The sequence below is a fragment of the Thalassophryne amazonica genome, chromosome 16, assembly GCF_902500255.1.
Source record: "Thalassophryne amazonica chromosome 16, fThaAma1.1, whole genome shotgun sequence".
NCBI classification, from domain to species: domain Eukaryota; kingdom Metazoa; phylum Chordata; class Actinopteri; order Batrachoidiformes; family Batrachoididae; genus Thalassophryne; species Thalassophryne amazonica.
Genome location: NC_047118.1, coordinates 39121124 through 39138688, shown reverse-complemented (window position 1 = coordinate 39138688; position 17565 = coordinate 39121124). Strand labels below are relative to the sequence as shown.

The 17565-nt window shown below is 40.0% G+C and overlaps 1 protein-coding gene across 1 annotated transcript; it reads left to right on the top strand.

Annotated features, from left to right (window-relative positions):
• Positions 1 to 389: 389 nt before the first annotated feature.
• Positions 390 to 17244, top strand: poldip3 (polymerase (DNA-directed), delta interacting protein 3). Its single transcript, XM_034190214.1, has 10 exons — positions 390 to 526; positions 6991 to 7100; positions 9510 to 9937; positions 10121 to 10165; positions 10327 to 10404; positions 10543 to 10767; positions 11255 to 11332; positions 11450 to 11579; positions 15790 to 15856; positions 16638 to 17244. The coding sequence occupies exons 1-10, from the start codon at positions 459 to 461 to the stop codon at positions 16861 to 16863; spliced, it is 1455 nt and encodes a 484-aa protein (XP_034046105.1). The 5' UTR covers positions 390 to 458; the 3' UTR covers positions 16864 to 17244.
• Positions 17245 to 17565: the final 321 nt, after the last annotated feature.

The following is a 17565-nucleotide window of genomic DNA, read 5'->3' as shown; positions in this document are numbered from 1 at the left end:
TCCGCCTCACGATCATTCAAGAGACAGCGTCTAGCTGTTTACTGTTATGGTACTGAGAGCGAGTTACCCTTATCGGTTAATATCTACCGATTTAGCACCATACAATAAGAGCATGCATTGGAAATAGTTAATTGACTGATTATCAATTGAAAATCCATTTTAAACCGTTCTAAACAGAGCACGTCAAGTGACACAGAGGCGCAGTGGCTTATGGGTAAGACTACAGGATATCATTTGCAAAAAGTCGATTACAAATGTTGAATGTTGTAAAAGGAGCGTGCTCATTCATATACTGGAGCTGTAGTTGTAACATGAGCATGGTTTCTCGAACCTATATTAGGCAAAAGTATGCAGTTCGATCATGTTGCCCACGTGCTATTATGTCTTTTGGTATGACTGGGGAGTCGTAGTAGCTAGAAGTTGTTCTGCACGCATGCGCACTGAGGTAGTCTGAGAAAATGGCAGACGTTTCTTTGGACGAGGTGATACGGCAACGCGGTATTGGCACCAAAACTGTGATTAAAAGGTATTACGCCCATTATGTTACTTGGGTATATGTATTCCTTATGTACGTGGTGACTTGTAGTCATTTTCCTGAAAGTACAGCGATAAATGTGAAGTATTTGCAGTTGCCTGGCTTCGTGCTATCCGCAGCAATGCTAACATTAGCCTGCTAGCAAGTGTTAGCTACAGGCCTTTACGTGTCTTCGTCGGCTGTAGAGAAAGTACCGTGAAATGTTAGTCTACTCACCCCTTTTCAAGTTGCTCTTGTTATTTTTAATTGAACACACTTTTCGAAAACGAAGTTTAGCAAAACCCGGAAACGCCGCGTTCATTTTTTAGCTTAATTTTTGTAGTGTTTTTGTCTGAAGGCTTCTTCTCTGGTTCAATGTTCAGTTTGTTGTTATGCGTCTGTATTTGCGTTTGCCAATGTCGGCAGTTGTCCTATTAGTCCTTTTGTCTTTATTTTTTTTTTACGGACGACAATGGAAGTAAGTTTTGTGCATGTTTGATCTTGCAATTTCATTGCCTGAACCAATCGATCAAAATTTTGTTTTACAGCAAAATGTCATTCGCATTATGATAAGTTTAGTTAGGTTAACATTTTGATTCGATGAAGCGTAGTTCTTATCTTTTTGTCTGCTGCACTTGAGAAATTGTGCTTTTGTGTATTCAATATCAGTTTTTTTTATTTATTTAATTTAGTTTTAGCCTTTATTTAACCAGTGCTATTTTGTAAGGGAGACCTAGGCAATTATAAAGTCTCCAGTTCAAGTAACCTGCATGTCTTTAAATGTTGGAGGAAACCGTAACCGGACTGGCTATATACACCATACTGCCCGATACAAATGCGTAATTTGCACCACCTGGTGTATATTACTCATCCGTATTGCGCAGTGTGCACTACCCGAGGCAGCCATATTGCATTTTGGGATGGTGTGGACAGTTTATGTGGTAGGAAACTTCAAAATATTGCTAGTTTGGCTCAGATATGTAGCAGTGAAGTCTGACTTTATCAGAAGGCTTTTCGAGTTTGACCTGGGAAGAGTAGAGGAAGCCATCTTGCATTTAGTAAGTAAGTAAGGTTTCTTTATATAGCACCTTTCAAGATAGAAATCACAAAGTGCTTCACATAAGAACAGAGAAATTAAAAACAGCAGAAACATAAAACCATAAAAACTAGGTAAAAGCCAGCCTATACAAAAGGGTCTTTAGCTTCACTTTAAATGTTTCAACAGAGTCCACGGAGCGTAGGTCCAAAGGCAATGCATTCCACATTTTAGGTGCCACCACCTCGAAAGCACAGTCTCCCCTGGTCTTCAGTTTTGTCCTAGGCACAACCAATAGGCCCAGGTCCGAAGACCTCAGAGACCTACTTGTCACATATGGATGTAATAGCTCGGTGATATGAGATGGCATTTGACCATGCAGAGCTCTAAAAGTCAGTACTAGAATTTTAAATTGGAGTCTGAAATGGATGGGGAGCCAGTGCAAGGAGGAAAGGATTGGGGTTATATGTGACCTCTTTGATGACCTCGTCAGCAGCCTCGTAGCCGCATTCTGAACCATTTGTAAGCGGTCCAAAGAGGACTTGCTAAGGCTAAAAAATAGAGAGTTACAGTAATCCAAACGTGATGACACAAATGCATGAATGATCATCTCCATCTCCGCCCGAGACACAATGCTGCGCAGACGGGCAATATTGCGCAAATGGAAAAAACAAGACTGTGCCAGGCGGGTAACATACACGTCAAAATTGAGGGAGTGATCGAACGTAACACCCAAGTTCCTCACTGCTGAGCGAACAAAAGGGGCCAGAGAACCAAGATTCCCAACCACAGTGGGAACAAACTCGTCAGGGGCACAAACAAGGACCTCAGTCTTTGCTATATTTAAGGACAAATAGTTGGCCGCCATCCAGTCACCAATAACCTCAACACAGTTCTGAAGAGCAGATACCCTAGAGACCGTTTGAGGAGTGAATGAGATGTACAGCTGGATGTCATCCTCATAACAGTGGTAGGAGACATCTTTAAAACTACTCAAGACATGACCAAGTGGCAGCAAATATAGAGCAAACAATATAGGTCCCAGAACAGAACCCTGAGGCACACCACAGGATAGCATGGCAGAGGAGGACATAAATTTACCAGCAGCAACAGCGAAAGTCCTGTGTGAAAGATAAGACAAAAACCAGTCCAGAGCAGACCCAGAAATGCCCACCCAAGTCCTTAGTCTCTCAACTAAGACTCCATGATCCACCGTGTCAAAAGCTGCAGAGAGATCCAAAAGGACAAGCACAGAATATTCCCCTGCATCTCTGCGCATTAAAATATCATTTGAAACTCTGAGAAGGGCAGTTTCTGTAGAGTGCAAGTGGCGGAACCCAGACTGGAATTTATCAAGAATATTATGTTCAGCTAAAACCTCATTAATCTTAATTTACATGACAGTGGTGTACATAGCTTTTGCCAACCATAACACCCGGAGGAAGCCCACGCAAACACGGGGAGAACTCCACACAAAAAGACCACAGGTGGGAATCGATCCCATGACCTTTTTGCTATGAGGAAAAGACCATCCTAGTTCCATCATGGAGCGCCTATTCAAATTAGTTGGAAATTACTAGTCAGATTTTGCCCCCTGCAGCAACTGAATACATAATGTTCTTTTTATACCTCCAAACAGCAATTTTGTGATTTGATGCTATCTATCCTAATTTTGCAACCTTATGCTGATCTCAAATGGCTGCTGTAAAGTGAAATAGATGGTTGAGTTTGGAGAGATGGTATATCTGACCCACAGCTGTTAACATTGACATCTGTTGTAATGTAGGTTACAGTAATAGTACACATACACAGCCTTGCTTAAGTTAGACAGACATTCCAGGTCCTACACTTGCAAAGACATGCATGTGTTTTAGTTCAAAATGCTATAAAAACAGAAAACAGTACAACCCCTGGCTATAATTATGGAATCACTGGCCTCGGAGGATGTTCATCCAGTTGTTTAATTTTGTAGAAAGAAAGCAGATCACAGACATGACACAAAACTAAAGTCATTTAAAATGGCAACTTTCTGGCTTTAAGAAACACTATAAGAAATCAGGAAAAAAAATTTTGGCAGTCAGTAACAGTTACTTTTTTAGACCAAGCAGAGGGAAAAAAATATGGACTCACTCAATTCTGAGGAAAAAATTATGGAATCACCCTGTAAATTTTCATCCCCAAAACTAACACCTGTATCAAATCAGATCTGCTCGTTAGTCTGCATCTAAAAAGGAGTGATCACACCTTGGAGAGCTGTTGCACCAAGTGGACTGACATGAATCATGGCTCCAACACGAGAGATGTCAATTGAAACAAAGAGGATTATCAAACTCTTAAAAGAGTAGTTCATGCAATGTTGCAAAAGATGTTGGTTGTTCAGTCAGCTATGTCTAAACTCTGGACCAAATACAAACAACATGGGAAGGTTGTTAAAGGCAAACATACTGGTAGACCAAGGAAGACATCAAAGCGTCAAGACAGAAAACTTAAAGCAATGTGTCTCAAAAATCGAAAATGCACAACAAAACAAATGAGGAACGAATGGGAGGAAACTGGAGTCAACGTCTGTGACCGAACTGTAAGAAACTGCCTAAAGGAAATGGGATTTACATACAGAAAAGCTAAACGAAAGCCATCATTAACACCTAAACAGAAAAAACAAGGTTACAGTGGGCTAAGGAAAAGCAATCGTGGACTGTGGATGACTGGATGAAAGTCATATTCAGTGATGAATCTCGAATCTGCATTGGGCAAGGTGATGATGCTGGAACTTTTGTTTGGTGCCGTTCCAATGAGATTTATAAAGATGACTGCCGGAAGAGAACATGTAAATTTCCACAGTCATTGATGATATGGAGCTGCATGTCAGGTAAAGGCACTGGGGAGATGACTGTCATTACATCATCAATAAATGCACAAGTGTACGTTGATATTTTGGACACTTTTCTTATCCCATCAATTGAAAGGATGTTTGGGGATGATGAAATCATTTTTCAAGATGATAATGCATCTTGCCATAGAGCAAAAACTGTGAAAACATTCCTTGCAGAAAGAATAGATAGGGTCAATGTCATGGCCTGCAAATAGTCCGGATCTTAATCCAATTGAAAATCTTTGGTGGAAGTTGAAGAAAATGGTCCATGACAAGGCTCCAACCTGCAAAGCTGATCTGCTAACAGCAATCAGAGAAAGTTGGAGCCAGATTGATGAAGAGTACTGTTTGTCACTCATTAAGTCCATGCCTCAGAGACTGCAAGCTGTTATAAAAGCCAGAGGTGGTGCAACAAAATACTAGTGATGTGTTGGAGCGCTCTTTTGTTTTTCATGATTCCATAATTTTTTCCTCAGAATTGAGTGATTCCATATTTTTTTCCCTCTGCTTGGTCTAAAAAAGTAACCGTTACTGACTGCCACAATTTTTTTTTCCTGATTTCTTATAGTGTTTCTTAAAGCCAGAAAGTTGCCATTTGAAATGACTTTAGCTTTGTGTCATGTCTGTGATCTGCTTTTTTTTTCTACAAAATTAAACAACTGAATGAACATCCTCCGAGGCTGGTGATTCCATAATTTTTGCCAGGGGTTGCAGTTATTGTTACTGTTAGCACTTTTGTGTGACTACTGCACTTATGGTGGGCTCGTGGGCTTGCCAATCTTACTCATAATGCTAAGAATTGAGGCAAGAAAGAAATGGTATAAAGTTACTTTTGTGTATTTTTTTTTTTTTTTTTCATGAACACAAGTTTCAGTGTTTCCCCTACAGGTGGGTGCCAGACCAATGAGATCCCCCACCAGGCCAGAAATATTTTATTAATGGCAGTGGAAAATCTGTTGTGTCATGCATGAATGTGGGCAGCTAATTTGTGGGCCACATTTGGCCAGGTCTTACTTGGTGTGGACATGCTTAAGAGTGGGTTATTTCACTGATTAAATGATTCCTTCTACTCAGAGTGATGCTAATCAGTGAAATCACCTGGTGGAATGGGTGGTTGCAAAGAAAACCTGCACCCTTTTGGCACTTTCTGGATTCAGTTTGAGACCTCTGCTTAAGAGGGTGTCTGGATTTAAAATCTGAAGAATTGGGTGCGTGACTGATGATAATGACAATTAGACAATAGTCTTCAAAACTGGGTTGTTAAGTCTTAGTGCTAGTAGGCATTAATTGTTGCTTACTAATGACATTAACAGGCACAATGTTTAAGGAAAGTGGCTCTTATTTATTTCCTTAAATCTTAAGTATTAAAGTAACAACATCAGAGATATTAATCGCAAATATTACTTTGATCAAATACAGTTTGGTGAGTGTGTTGTGCAGGCAACTCAGCTAATTTAGGCTTTTATTTGACAGCGGTAGAGACCGCTAACAAGAGATCATGTAACACGGGAATGTTGCCAGATACATCTTATTATTTCCAGTCCAAAGGCTATTCTAAAGCCGCCTTTGGTCTGCAATGTAAAATTCAAAATCGCCCAGTCTGGAAACATTGCTCTGCTTAAAACCAGAAGCTTAAAGTTGAACAGAAATGCTTTTTGAGAATTTGTTTGTGCATTCCTTTGTAAAAAATTGTTATTCATACACTTGTAGAATGAGCGCAGTGTAGATAATATTATTTAAATCAAATTTGCCGCTAAATTCACATGTAAATCGTCAGTGGAGGGCACTTCCGGTTGACGTCACTGGTTGGAATCTCCTCTGCTGGGGATGAATGCAGGCGAGATTCCACATGGCAAGCAAAACTTTGCTACACAAACAGAAGGCAAGCAATTGGGGTGTTTGTTGTATCACCCCGGGCTACACAAATGGCTTTTACAAAAGTAAAGCAGAAGGTAGAAGGGTTCATTTCCACCGTTTGCCACTCTTGAAGTCGACATTGCTCAAGCGATGGTGTATTGTGATGAAAAGAGTCTGGTCTCAGGTGGAGAAAGGCTGAAGTAATAAAGTGCACGATGTGGTGTGATTCTGTTGCTTTTTGTATTAAATTAATATCTCTCCTAATGCAGTTTGGCAGTGAAAATAGAATAATGTAGGACCATTGCTGAAATCAAAATTGTGGAGGGACAACAGGAGCTACTTTATGAGCATGTCAATATATTCATATTGTCCTGAGGGGCACACTCATCTCACAGGTATGTGGCACCACCTACAGTTGCAGTTGTTTGTACAAGTGTCTGCGAATGTAAGAGAACCCCTGTTTTGTTTTTTCAGCTGTATGAACAGTTTGCTATGCAGTGTCATTGAAAAGTACAAAGTAAAAAACTTAATAGAACATCAGGGTGTTTTCTTCTTCTAGTGTCTACAATAATGATAAAAGTTACCTTGGGTGCTAGGCTGGAAAGAAAATTAGGCACTTAAAATCATTCCTTCGACTCATTTGCTGTCTGATTTGGAGCACATCTGATAATCTCCTGTTAATGTTTTCCTTTCTGATTATTTCCCCCCTAGGCCTACGTTTGGACGGGCTGCAGGAACGGCAGTGACGGCAGTGAGGGGCTTTGATGCTCGACAGAAGATAGGGGTCAGTGATATCAGGCAACGGCTTGGAGGAGGGACAGGTAAGAACAATTAAATGGACTGTATATCTGTAGCAGTTTTCCATCTGAAACAGAGCAGTAAAGAGAAGGTGCTTTACAATTATGTCTCACATTCATCCATTCACTCACACACACTGTCATTGTACTGCCATTTAAGTATTTAAGGCTCTGTGCTGCACACCGGGAACAATTTGGGGATTAAGGACCTTCCCCAAGGGTTCTTACTGATTAATTTATTTTTCCTCCCCTGAGTGACGGATTTGAACCAAGGATCCTGTGGTCTTGATTCCTCTGTTTCAATGTTTTGTCCATCAACTCCCCAACAGTTTTGTTAATATTGCACTGGAGATTTATGCTGGATATTTCAATAAAGACTGTTTGGTATTTTATATTGCTACAGAAAATTACATGACTGTTACACGTGGCCTCAGTTGTGTTGCTCTGCAGATAAAAAGAACTTTCATCAGTACTTTTAGTTTTTAATCCTCAGTTATATACTTCCATTTGAATATTAACAGACGAGGAATTCTTTATTACGTCTGCCAAGGATGTAATAAAATCTGCATTTATTTCTCAGTCTGTTAGCAGGATTAAATTAAAACTACTTCATGGATTTTGACTAAATTTTCACCACAGATAGATATTAAGCCATGGAACACGCCACTCAATTTTGGAGGTGATCCAGATTCTGGATGAAAATTTCACTTTATATAGGCTTTGAAGGATTACGTAAAAAAAAAAGAAAAAGCAAACACTTGTTCATGGATTCTCACCAGATTTGCACCACTGATAGATATTAGGGCAAGGAAGACTCCATTGAATTTTGGAGATTATCCAGATCCGGATTGGCGGACATCAGAAATCTCAGATTGCTCTCCTTCAAAATTGAGGTGTCTGATGAACTCGTCATGTGCTGAAGCTCTGTCCTTTTCCTGCACAATGGACGACAGTATATTAGGGGCATATGCAGTATGGACGTTCATGTAGTTGCTGTATAAGTAAAAAAATAATTTTTGGTTAGGGCCCCTTCACACATAGCACGAAAGACGCAGAAACCAGAAGAAAATCCACAAACCAAACACGAAATGGGGAACCATGAAACATTCTACCTGCTGTCATGACGCACAGTCTCACAGGCGTGCATGACACACCAGCGACGGGTTTTGTACGCAAACACAGTGCAAGCATCTGGAGCATGTGGAACCACATCGCACAGCTGCTGTGGAAGAAGTAAAACATAAAAAAAAAGCTTGTACGTGTGGAACCACATCGTGCTATGGAGAAACAAAAAATAAAAAATACATGCCACCCGCGGGATTCCAACCTGCAATTTACAAAAGCTCTGATTAACAGACGGAAACCTTACCACTGCACTCCCATCGCTGTCCTATCATATGAGTGTAAAATGCCTAAAATTAACAAGGAGATAAATGTATTTTAAAAAAGAAAGTAGACGATGTAGACCAAGAAATCTTTACTTATGGTGAAAAAAGCGTAATAACTGACAAAATGTGGGTGCGTCTCGTGGGGTGATTTCCTGCATGGCACGATATTTGCAGCGTTGCGATGCGCTGGTGCAGCAGTCAGCTGAAGCAATATGTGTTTTAATTGACTTCCGTGCGAGGACTAAATTGTGCTAAATTGATTATTTTATCTATTAGCCTGACTTGGATGAACATGATGGCACCCCCAGTAAACAAATGAAGATCACTACTACGAACAATATTCTGCAAACACGGGTAAGACTGAGCTTCTTAATGATGGGATTATTTGATATTACTGTAGGACTCAACACAGAAATAAATGTTTCAGCAATGCCATGTCTGTCTGCAAGCATCTGGAGCATGTGGAACCACATCGCACAGCTGCTGTGGAAAAAGTAAAACATAAAAAACCAGCTGGTAAGTGTGGAACCACATCGTGTGCTGCTATGGAGAAATAAAAAATACATGCCACCTGCGGGATTCCAACCTGCAATTTACAAAAGCTCTGATTAACAGACGGAAACCTTACCACTGCACTCCCATCGCTGTCCTATCATATGAGCGTAAAATGCCTAAAATCAACAAGGAGATAAACGTATTTTAAAAAAAGAGAAAGTAGATGATGTAGACAAAGAAATCTTTAATTATGGTGAAAAAAGCGTAATAACTGACAAAACGTGGGGGCGTCCTGTGGGGTGATTTCCTGCATGGCATGATATTTGCCAGTATTGCAATGCGCTGGTGCAGCAGTCAGCTGAAGCAATATGTGTTTTAATTGAATTCCTTGCGAGGACAGCATGCCGGTGTCAGTTCTAGTTTGTGGTAAACTCTGGGCTCAGTACACTTGCAGGAACACAATTTTTTTCTTTCTTTGGGGTTTCCTGTAACGAAAGTTTGGGGAATTAATTCCAATGAAGTTGTCATTATTCTTTCTCTCTTCCCTCAGGTTTTCAAATGAAAGATGCAAGAGAAAAACTGGTCCAGAAAGATGCTCGCTTTAAAATACGTGGCAGAGGAGGAGCAGGAGGAGTGGTGCAGGATGCACGTCAGATGATCAACTCACGTAAACAGGGGCAGATCCAGTTTAATGTCCCTTCACAGACCTCACTGAAGACAGTTGTTACTCAGCAGTTACAGAACCAGACAGTTGTACCCCAGATACAAGTTAACAACAAAAACAGTAGTCTTTCTAGTGTGAACATGAGACAGTTTACCCCCAATGTGCAAGGACTGAATGTGAGGGGCAGCACAACGGCACAGCTGAGTAACATTAACAGAGTAATGGACGCTCGTGATCGTTTGAGCCTCAAGAGGAGCATTGCGGGGACACAGACTGCTGCTGCTGCACCATTTAAAATAACCAAAACCATCCAGGTGAGTTTTAAAGATGTTTAATCTGTAATTAGTATGTCAGTGGCAATGTCTTCATTAACAGTATGGAGTTTTGTCTGGATAAATGATTTAATGCAATAAAAATTATTTAAAAATCATGGTGGGGTGGGTAGCATTAAGAAATGTGACTGACTGTGCTCTGATTTATAACACTTCTTTTTACAGCAACATCCGTTAGGTATGTCAAGTGGATTACATGCATCAACACAGGTAACACTATTGCCCCTCAGCATATTTAACATGTCTAATTTTGAGTAGTTGTGGTGTAGAGGAAAATATTTTGGACATCAGAGCATAAAATGTCCTTTTCATTTTCTAAAAGGTCATAAAATTTGAAAGTTTTGTGCTAAATTGACTATTTTATCTATTAGCCTGACTTGGATGAACATGATGGCACCCTCAGTAAACAAATGAAGATCACTACTACGAACAATGTTCTGCAAACACGGGTAAGACTGAGCTTCTTGATGTTGGGATTATTTGATATTACTGTAGGACTCAACACAGACATAAATGTTTCAGCAGTGCCATGTCTGTCTGCCATCACAAAATTAAATTCCTAATTTCCATTCCTTTATTTGTTACAGTCTGGTATGGGGGGCTCGCCTTTCTCAATGTCGGCCCCAATCACCAAGGTGGTTAAGAATGATGCTTACACAGCCCCACGTTCTTCTGTCCCTGTGGCCCCCACCAGGCCAAACACCAGCATGGCTGCCTCTCGGCCTGCAGTCGGAGCCTTACAGCCAGTCTCCAGGACTCTGCAGCAAAGCACGGCAGAAATGAGCACAGCCCCACCTCCTAATCCCCCTCAGGTGAGCCGTGTGGATTTTCAGTTCAATATGCACTACTTTCCTCTTTTATAGTAAATTTTTGCCTTTATTTTGAATTGGTCAATGAGGTACGGTTTTTTAATTAATGCTATATTTGTAAAGGTTCAGTGGGCGAAACCAGTCAAGAAGTAATTGATTGGTTTTGCAAACCCTTATGTTTACTCTCAGTACTTTTAAGCACAATAATCAGGACTTCATTTAATGTTGATGTATGTTTTTAAAATAGCCATTATTGGAAGTGTTACTGAAATTTGCTTATTAGCTGATTTCTAAATTGAAATAACAAGTAAGTTTAAAAATCAAGTTTTAATCATGCATTTACTGTGTGCTTGTAGAATTGTATTGAAGTTGGGTTCAAGTTGCTCTTCTGCTTTTTGGGCTGATTGTCTCTTATTTATCCTTAGTTTTTTTATGCACAGTGGTTTTAGTGGAGATGTTTGATTTTTGTGATGGTGTTACAATTTTATAGCCGGCTTTCAGTCCATTGGAGGGGACAAAAATTACAGTGAACAACCTGCACCCCCGTGTCACAGAGGAAGACATCGTAGTGAGTAATAGTCTCCGTTTGCTCACGTCCTTGTGTTTCTGCTATGAAGATTCAGGTCATAAGCATATGCTCTTCTACCGGCAATGAGTCATTTGGTTTGTATGACTTTGTCCTTAGGAGCTGTTCTGCGTCTGTGGTGCTTTGAAACGTGCTCGGCTGGTGAAGGTGGGCGTGGCTGAAGTGGTGTTTGTCCGTAAAGAGGATGCTGTCAGTGCTTACAGGAAGTACAATAATCGTTGCCTGGATGGTAAGAGCTCATGACAAGCTCACACATTGTACTGTGCTATGTGAAATGAGTTCTGGGTTGTGGTTTTGATTCAGGTCACTCACTACATTATTCAGTGATGACTTTCTTTGCTGGGTGGGGCACTTCTCAAAGTTTGCTTAATAATAATAATAATAAAAAAAATTGCGTTTCTTTTATTTCAGGTAATGGTGAATTTGTGATGTCCCAGTCTTATTGGATCTGATCGTTATCTGCCCAATCAAGGCATTTTTTTTTTTTGATTGATCAGTATTGTTTTAATTAAACCTGATGAAACTTTTTTTTTTTTTTGTCTTTTTGTGTTACCGACTTATAGGCTGCTAACCTTATGTCATCGTGCGGCGTCTGGCATAGTATTCGTCGTTGTTTATTACAATATCTCAAAAACTAACTCTTTTTTTAATTTTGCAAGGGCATATTATGGGTCATTTACATTGTTTCTGTCTAAAAATCATATTCGTAGATTCCTTTCTTTGGAAATGAATTCCATTTATTTTTGCCAGAAATAGCCATTTTGAGCACTTAAAAGCAATGTTCTCAAAAACAGTCTGTTAATTTTTTTCTAATTTGTCAAGGGCGTAATATGGGTTGTTGACATACTTCACGTCAAAAAATTATAGTCATAGATTTGTTCGTTTGGAAATGGCGGCTATTTTATGCCAAAAACAGCCAACGTGGGTATTTGGACCCAATTTTTTTCAAAAACTGTCTGGTAATTTTTCTTTTAATTTAACAAGGATACAATACTTGTCATTAACATTGTTCCTGTCCCAAAATTATTTGTATCGATTAATTTGTTTAGAAATGGTGCCAATTTTTTCGCCAAAAATAGCCATTTTGAGCATCTTAGGGCAGTTTTCTCAAACACTATCAAATAATTTTTCTCTTAATTTGACGTGGCCGTACAATGACATTGCCCCCACCCATAGGTGAAATGCATAGATTTGTTTGTGTCAAGTTTTCACCAGTAACCTACAAGAGCATTTTAACCGAACAGGAGCCTTTTCAGTTTTACGAACATTCTGTCAATGAACATATTCCCCCCCCAGTGTGTCCAATGACTTTGTTATACACGATCGTATGTAAGTAAGTAAGTAAATTTTATTTATATAGCGCCTTTCACAGACATAGGTCACAAAGCGCTTCACAGGTTAAAATACCATAAAAAATAAAACATACATAAAACAAAGGACAAGGTTAACAGTTGGTCAGTTCTGAAAAGCCTTATTAAAGAGAAGAGTCTTTAAATGCTTCTTAAAAGTCTCAGCACATTCCAGGGAACGCAGGAAAAGTGGCAATTTGTTCCAGAGATGAGGAGCTGTGGCTTTAAAAGATCTGTCACCTCGGGTTTTAAAGCAGGTTCTTGGAACCATCAGCAGGTTCTGACCTGAAGACCTGAGACTACTGGCAGAGGTATAAGGCTGAATCAGATCTTTAATATATCCGGGAGCCTGACCATGAAGGGCTCAGAACGTCAGGACCAACATTTTGAAAGTGAGTCTAGACTCAACTGGGAGCCAATGGAGAGACTTTAGGACAGGGATAATATGAGCTCTCCTATTTATACTAGTCAACAGCCTCGCAGCAGAGTTTTGGACATACTGTAGCCGGTTAAGGTCTTTTCTACTAAGGCAGGTAAACAGGCTGTTACAGTAGTCCAATCGTGAGGAGATAAAGGCGTGGATAATTGTCTCCAGCTCATGGCAAGATACCACAAGTCGCAGCTTGGCGATATTCCGCCAGTGAAAAAAACAATTTCTAATTAATTTATTACAATGCTCAGAAAGAGACATTACTTCATCAAACATGACTCAGAGATTCCGCAGACTTGTCTTAACTGACGAGCCCATGTCACCCAACTGCTGCTTGATGCCGGGAATGGCATCATCAGGGGCAACAAGTGTCTGTTTTCTGCAACATTGAACATTGAAAATATGACAAAGGATAATTTTTTAGGAAGTCTATTGATGCCATAACTGAGTGTGGATGTGGACAATTGCTTTCATATTTGTTGTTGTTTTCTCTGGCTTTGATCTTGGTTTCACCTGTGATCCTTATTTTATGAATCATCTCTGGTATCACAGGCCTGTTTTTGAGGCCATTTGGCCTTGGGATTTAATTGAACCGATAACCCACAGGGCCCTTGGTGCTCTAGTTTGCTTTAGAAGCTCTGTCTGTGCTTCAACCAGACTCCTGGCTGCTGCTTCCTGACAGAGCCATGGTGCACATTTTAAAAGCAGTTTAATACTCTCTTTAAATATGCAACAAGGCTTTTTTATTCACAGGGATCAGCAGGGTGTGTCACTCTCCCTCCGTTTGATAAGTGCAATGCGATAAAACAGGCAGCACTCAGAGCTGCTGTGGTGAGAGTTTCAAATGCTCATTTGACATTGCTTCAAACACACAGCTCCTCTGTTTCTGATGGGTGGCAATTCGGCCAACCACATATAGATAGTTATCTACTGCTTGTCTTATTTTTGCTTGAATTTTACAAGGTTTGCGGGTAAATGCATTTCCGGCTCTGCCTCCTTTGTAACCCTTGGTTTGAAAAAAGAAAGCTAGCACTGAGGTAATGAAACATGCTTTTGGCTTATTTTTGCATTTACGGTGACATTATAGTTCTTTCTTTTTTATTCATTTATTTTTTGGCAGTAAGTGCTGTGGTTTACTTTTGTGAGGCTTCCCTGTAGTGGTTATATGATTATGTTTTATGTCCGACAACAAGAACAAAACTTAAGCGGTGAGATGTATTTCATGTTTTTCAGCAAATACCATTTCTTGTTTTTGGCTGTTCTTAAACAAAGAAACATGAAGTACATCTAATTAAGATTGGATAAGCACGAACAAAGTAGTAATAAATTCATACCCTGAAACACACCCGCATCCCACTGATTTTACTCCGCCTATATTAGCACACAGCAGCTATGTAGAATATCATTCTGCTGCCTGGCGCTACACCGGTTTCACATGGCTCCGTATGTAAACAAAGTTATTGTACCCTTTAATACTTTCAAGTTCTACGAGTTCTACATGACGTTCAGTAAACATCCGATAGCCACCGTCACATTGTGTTGCTAGAGACTTTCATTTGTCTGTGCGGTCAAATTCTGTCCACATCACAGCTCTCCTGTTGAGATCATGAACGCAGCTGTCTGCCATTTGCACCCGCCATCATTTTCTCTCTGATTCTTTGTAGTTGCACTTCTCCAAAATTGGATAAACTTGTGCGGCTTTCTCCACAAACGTCACTGCCCACCTCATTTACCAAAAAAAAAATTTCAGCTGTGGGACCATCTTCCTGAAATTTTCATGGTCGTTCACAAAGACAGAATTTGAGCTTACACATATGAAAGTAAGAGTAATAAACACTAAAAATAATGAAACAATAAAGAACATTAGCCAGACACTGCTAAGCGAGCGTTCCATAAAGTTTATATTTGCATAATGCCGTTGCCGTTCTGATGAACCCGGGAGTATTTTTATCTACCCCCCCTTTCCTATATGCAGTTGGCCATCTTCCCACCCAATCAGGCCGCGATTCTCAACATTTAGTTTTTACTCATCCTCCTACGTTTAACTCCTGTTTACAGGGACATTACACAGGTGCATAGCCAGACACTTTTTTTTTAACATACAGCAATAATTATGAATTTATTTTCAACAGCTAAAATGTCATTCAGTCACCATTACACTGAGTTTCCTATTTTTACTACTATAGTTCTGCACTAAGTGGAATTGATAAGAGATGTAAAAAAATCTTACTTAAATAAATAAATGAATATAAGCCTTAAGAAGCAGCTTAGATTTAATGTTTTTGGAGGGTTTTTTTTTTTTTTTTTTTTTTTTTTTGTGCATGGCAGAGCTGTTAGTGACAAACATATACCATGGACTGACACTCTATATGAAATGCGTCTGATCAGGTGCAAAAAACACAACCTGGTTAGAGAGCCCTAGTAGATTTACACAGGATCACTCAGGCCACAAGTTTAATTTAATTTATTTCAATTGACGGTAGGACCGATGTCATATACAAAATAAACAGACAAAATAGTATATAAATGTACTCTCTTGAATCGTGGGTAATACCTGAAAATGCTAACACTTGTTTCCAGTGTAATCAGCAATTAGCAGGACTGTTTCTGTTAATCTTTTGTTTTGAAATATTTTTCTTTTTCTCCTCGTTCTCTCTTAGGCCAGCCCATGAAGTGTAACCTTCATATTCAGGGAAATGTCATCACTTCTGATCAGCCCATTCTGTTGTAAGTAATCGTGCAGGGCTTTATTTCAGATATTTTTATCTGCAAATAACTGGTTTCATACTTTGTTGTTGTGTGTATTTGCAATCCAGTGTTTACACATTAGCTAAAAATTATTTGGTGCCTTACAGTCCAGGTTTTTTCATTCTCGCGGTCTAATGTAGTCGGATTTGTCCTGATCACAACATTAAACTGCATCCAGGACTTATAGGTGGTCCTCCAGCTTGCAGAGTTGGTGGCAGCATTGGCATTCCAGCCATCACACAAACCTTTGTAGAGGCTGATGCTCTAAAAGGGTTGGTTTGTTTATGTTTCTGCATTCCACAGGAGAAACTCTGCTGTTCCCTTTCCACAGAGGACTGCACATGTTATGAAGGGGGAGGGGCACAGCCATATAGGTCATCATCCCTGTTAAAGAAGAAACCACCAGATCGCATCAATAATTTTGTCTTGGGGGTGGGGGGTGACTAGTGTGGTGCTGAGGGGTTCTTCACTGCAGAATGGCATAGAGGATCAAATGTGTGGCAGCTCATGTGCACAGGCCCTGGAACAGTCTGTCAGTTAGGGTGACAGTCTTGGGCTGCTGTCAAGGGACCTGTTGAAAGCTCTGCATTGGGGAAGAAAATTGGGGCTTGTTTGTGTACTAAAGTCTGAGGATGTGAATTAAGCAACATGACCAGAAGTTTTTGTTGTTGTTTATTAAATGTGCATGTACAGTTACATAAGTACTCTGGCATGTTAAGGAAATGTTGAAACCCCTTTTTTCCCCTCTATGGACTAACAGGAGGCTCAGTGACACTCCAGGCGCAGGCAGTGGCGGAAAGAAAGATGGTCTGCCCGCTTCCCTGTCTCGTCCCACTGGTCAGCGAGCCTCATCTCAGCCCACTCCAGAGGTGGACCCCCAGACCATTCTGAAAGCTTTGTTCAAGTCCACTACACAGTCCTCCACCACCACCACCACTGCTGAACCCCCCAGCTCACAGGCTACTGCTTTTCGTATCAAGATTTAGCACAAGTCCAGTGTAAACACTCATTGTAATTTCACTACCATATTACTGCATTCTTAGTGTTGGCACACAAACTGTGGTTATCAATCTGACAACCCACCTTCTTGTGTATGAAACTGATTTATACTCATTTGATACATGACTAACTGTCCAAATAATGATAAACATCCTGTTTGAGGTTTTGTGTTATTGTTAGTCCTGTAGTCTTGAGTGGGGCTGATTTGAGGGGAAGTGTTTTAATGAAGTGTGCCAGACTGAAAATGTAAGCTTATACATGATGCTGATATCATCCTATCCCCCCCATTATTTCAATGACGTCTCATTGAATGTGTCGAGCTTTTTCTATCTTGTATTATTTACCCCAAAATAAAGCTGCTCCACCCAAAAGCACACCTGTGTTCTGTTAAGTTGGCTGGACCTTTTTTCATAATTGTGTGTTTGTGCAGAAAGTGGGTATAAATAGAAATTTAGACAGTACAGAAATGAGCACACAGTCTAAGAACATAGGCTATTCCTTACAGTTATCAGAAATAGTCCTCTGTAAGAAATAAATTAGAATGCTGATTTTTACCCCCCCCCCCCCCAAAAAAAAAACCAAACAAAAAAAAAAACACTGATTTCTGTTAAGTATCATTTTTGACCACAGCAGCTGATGTTTGAAGTTATGGTTAGAAATAGAAATACATACTACATACACCCTGGATC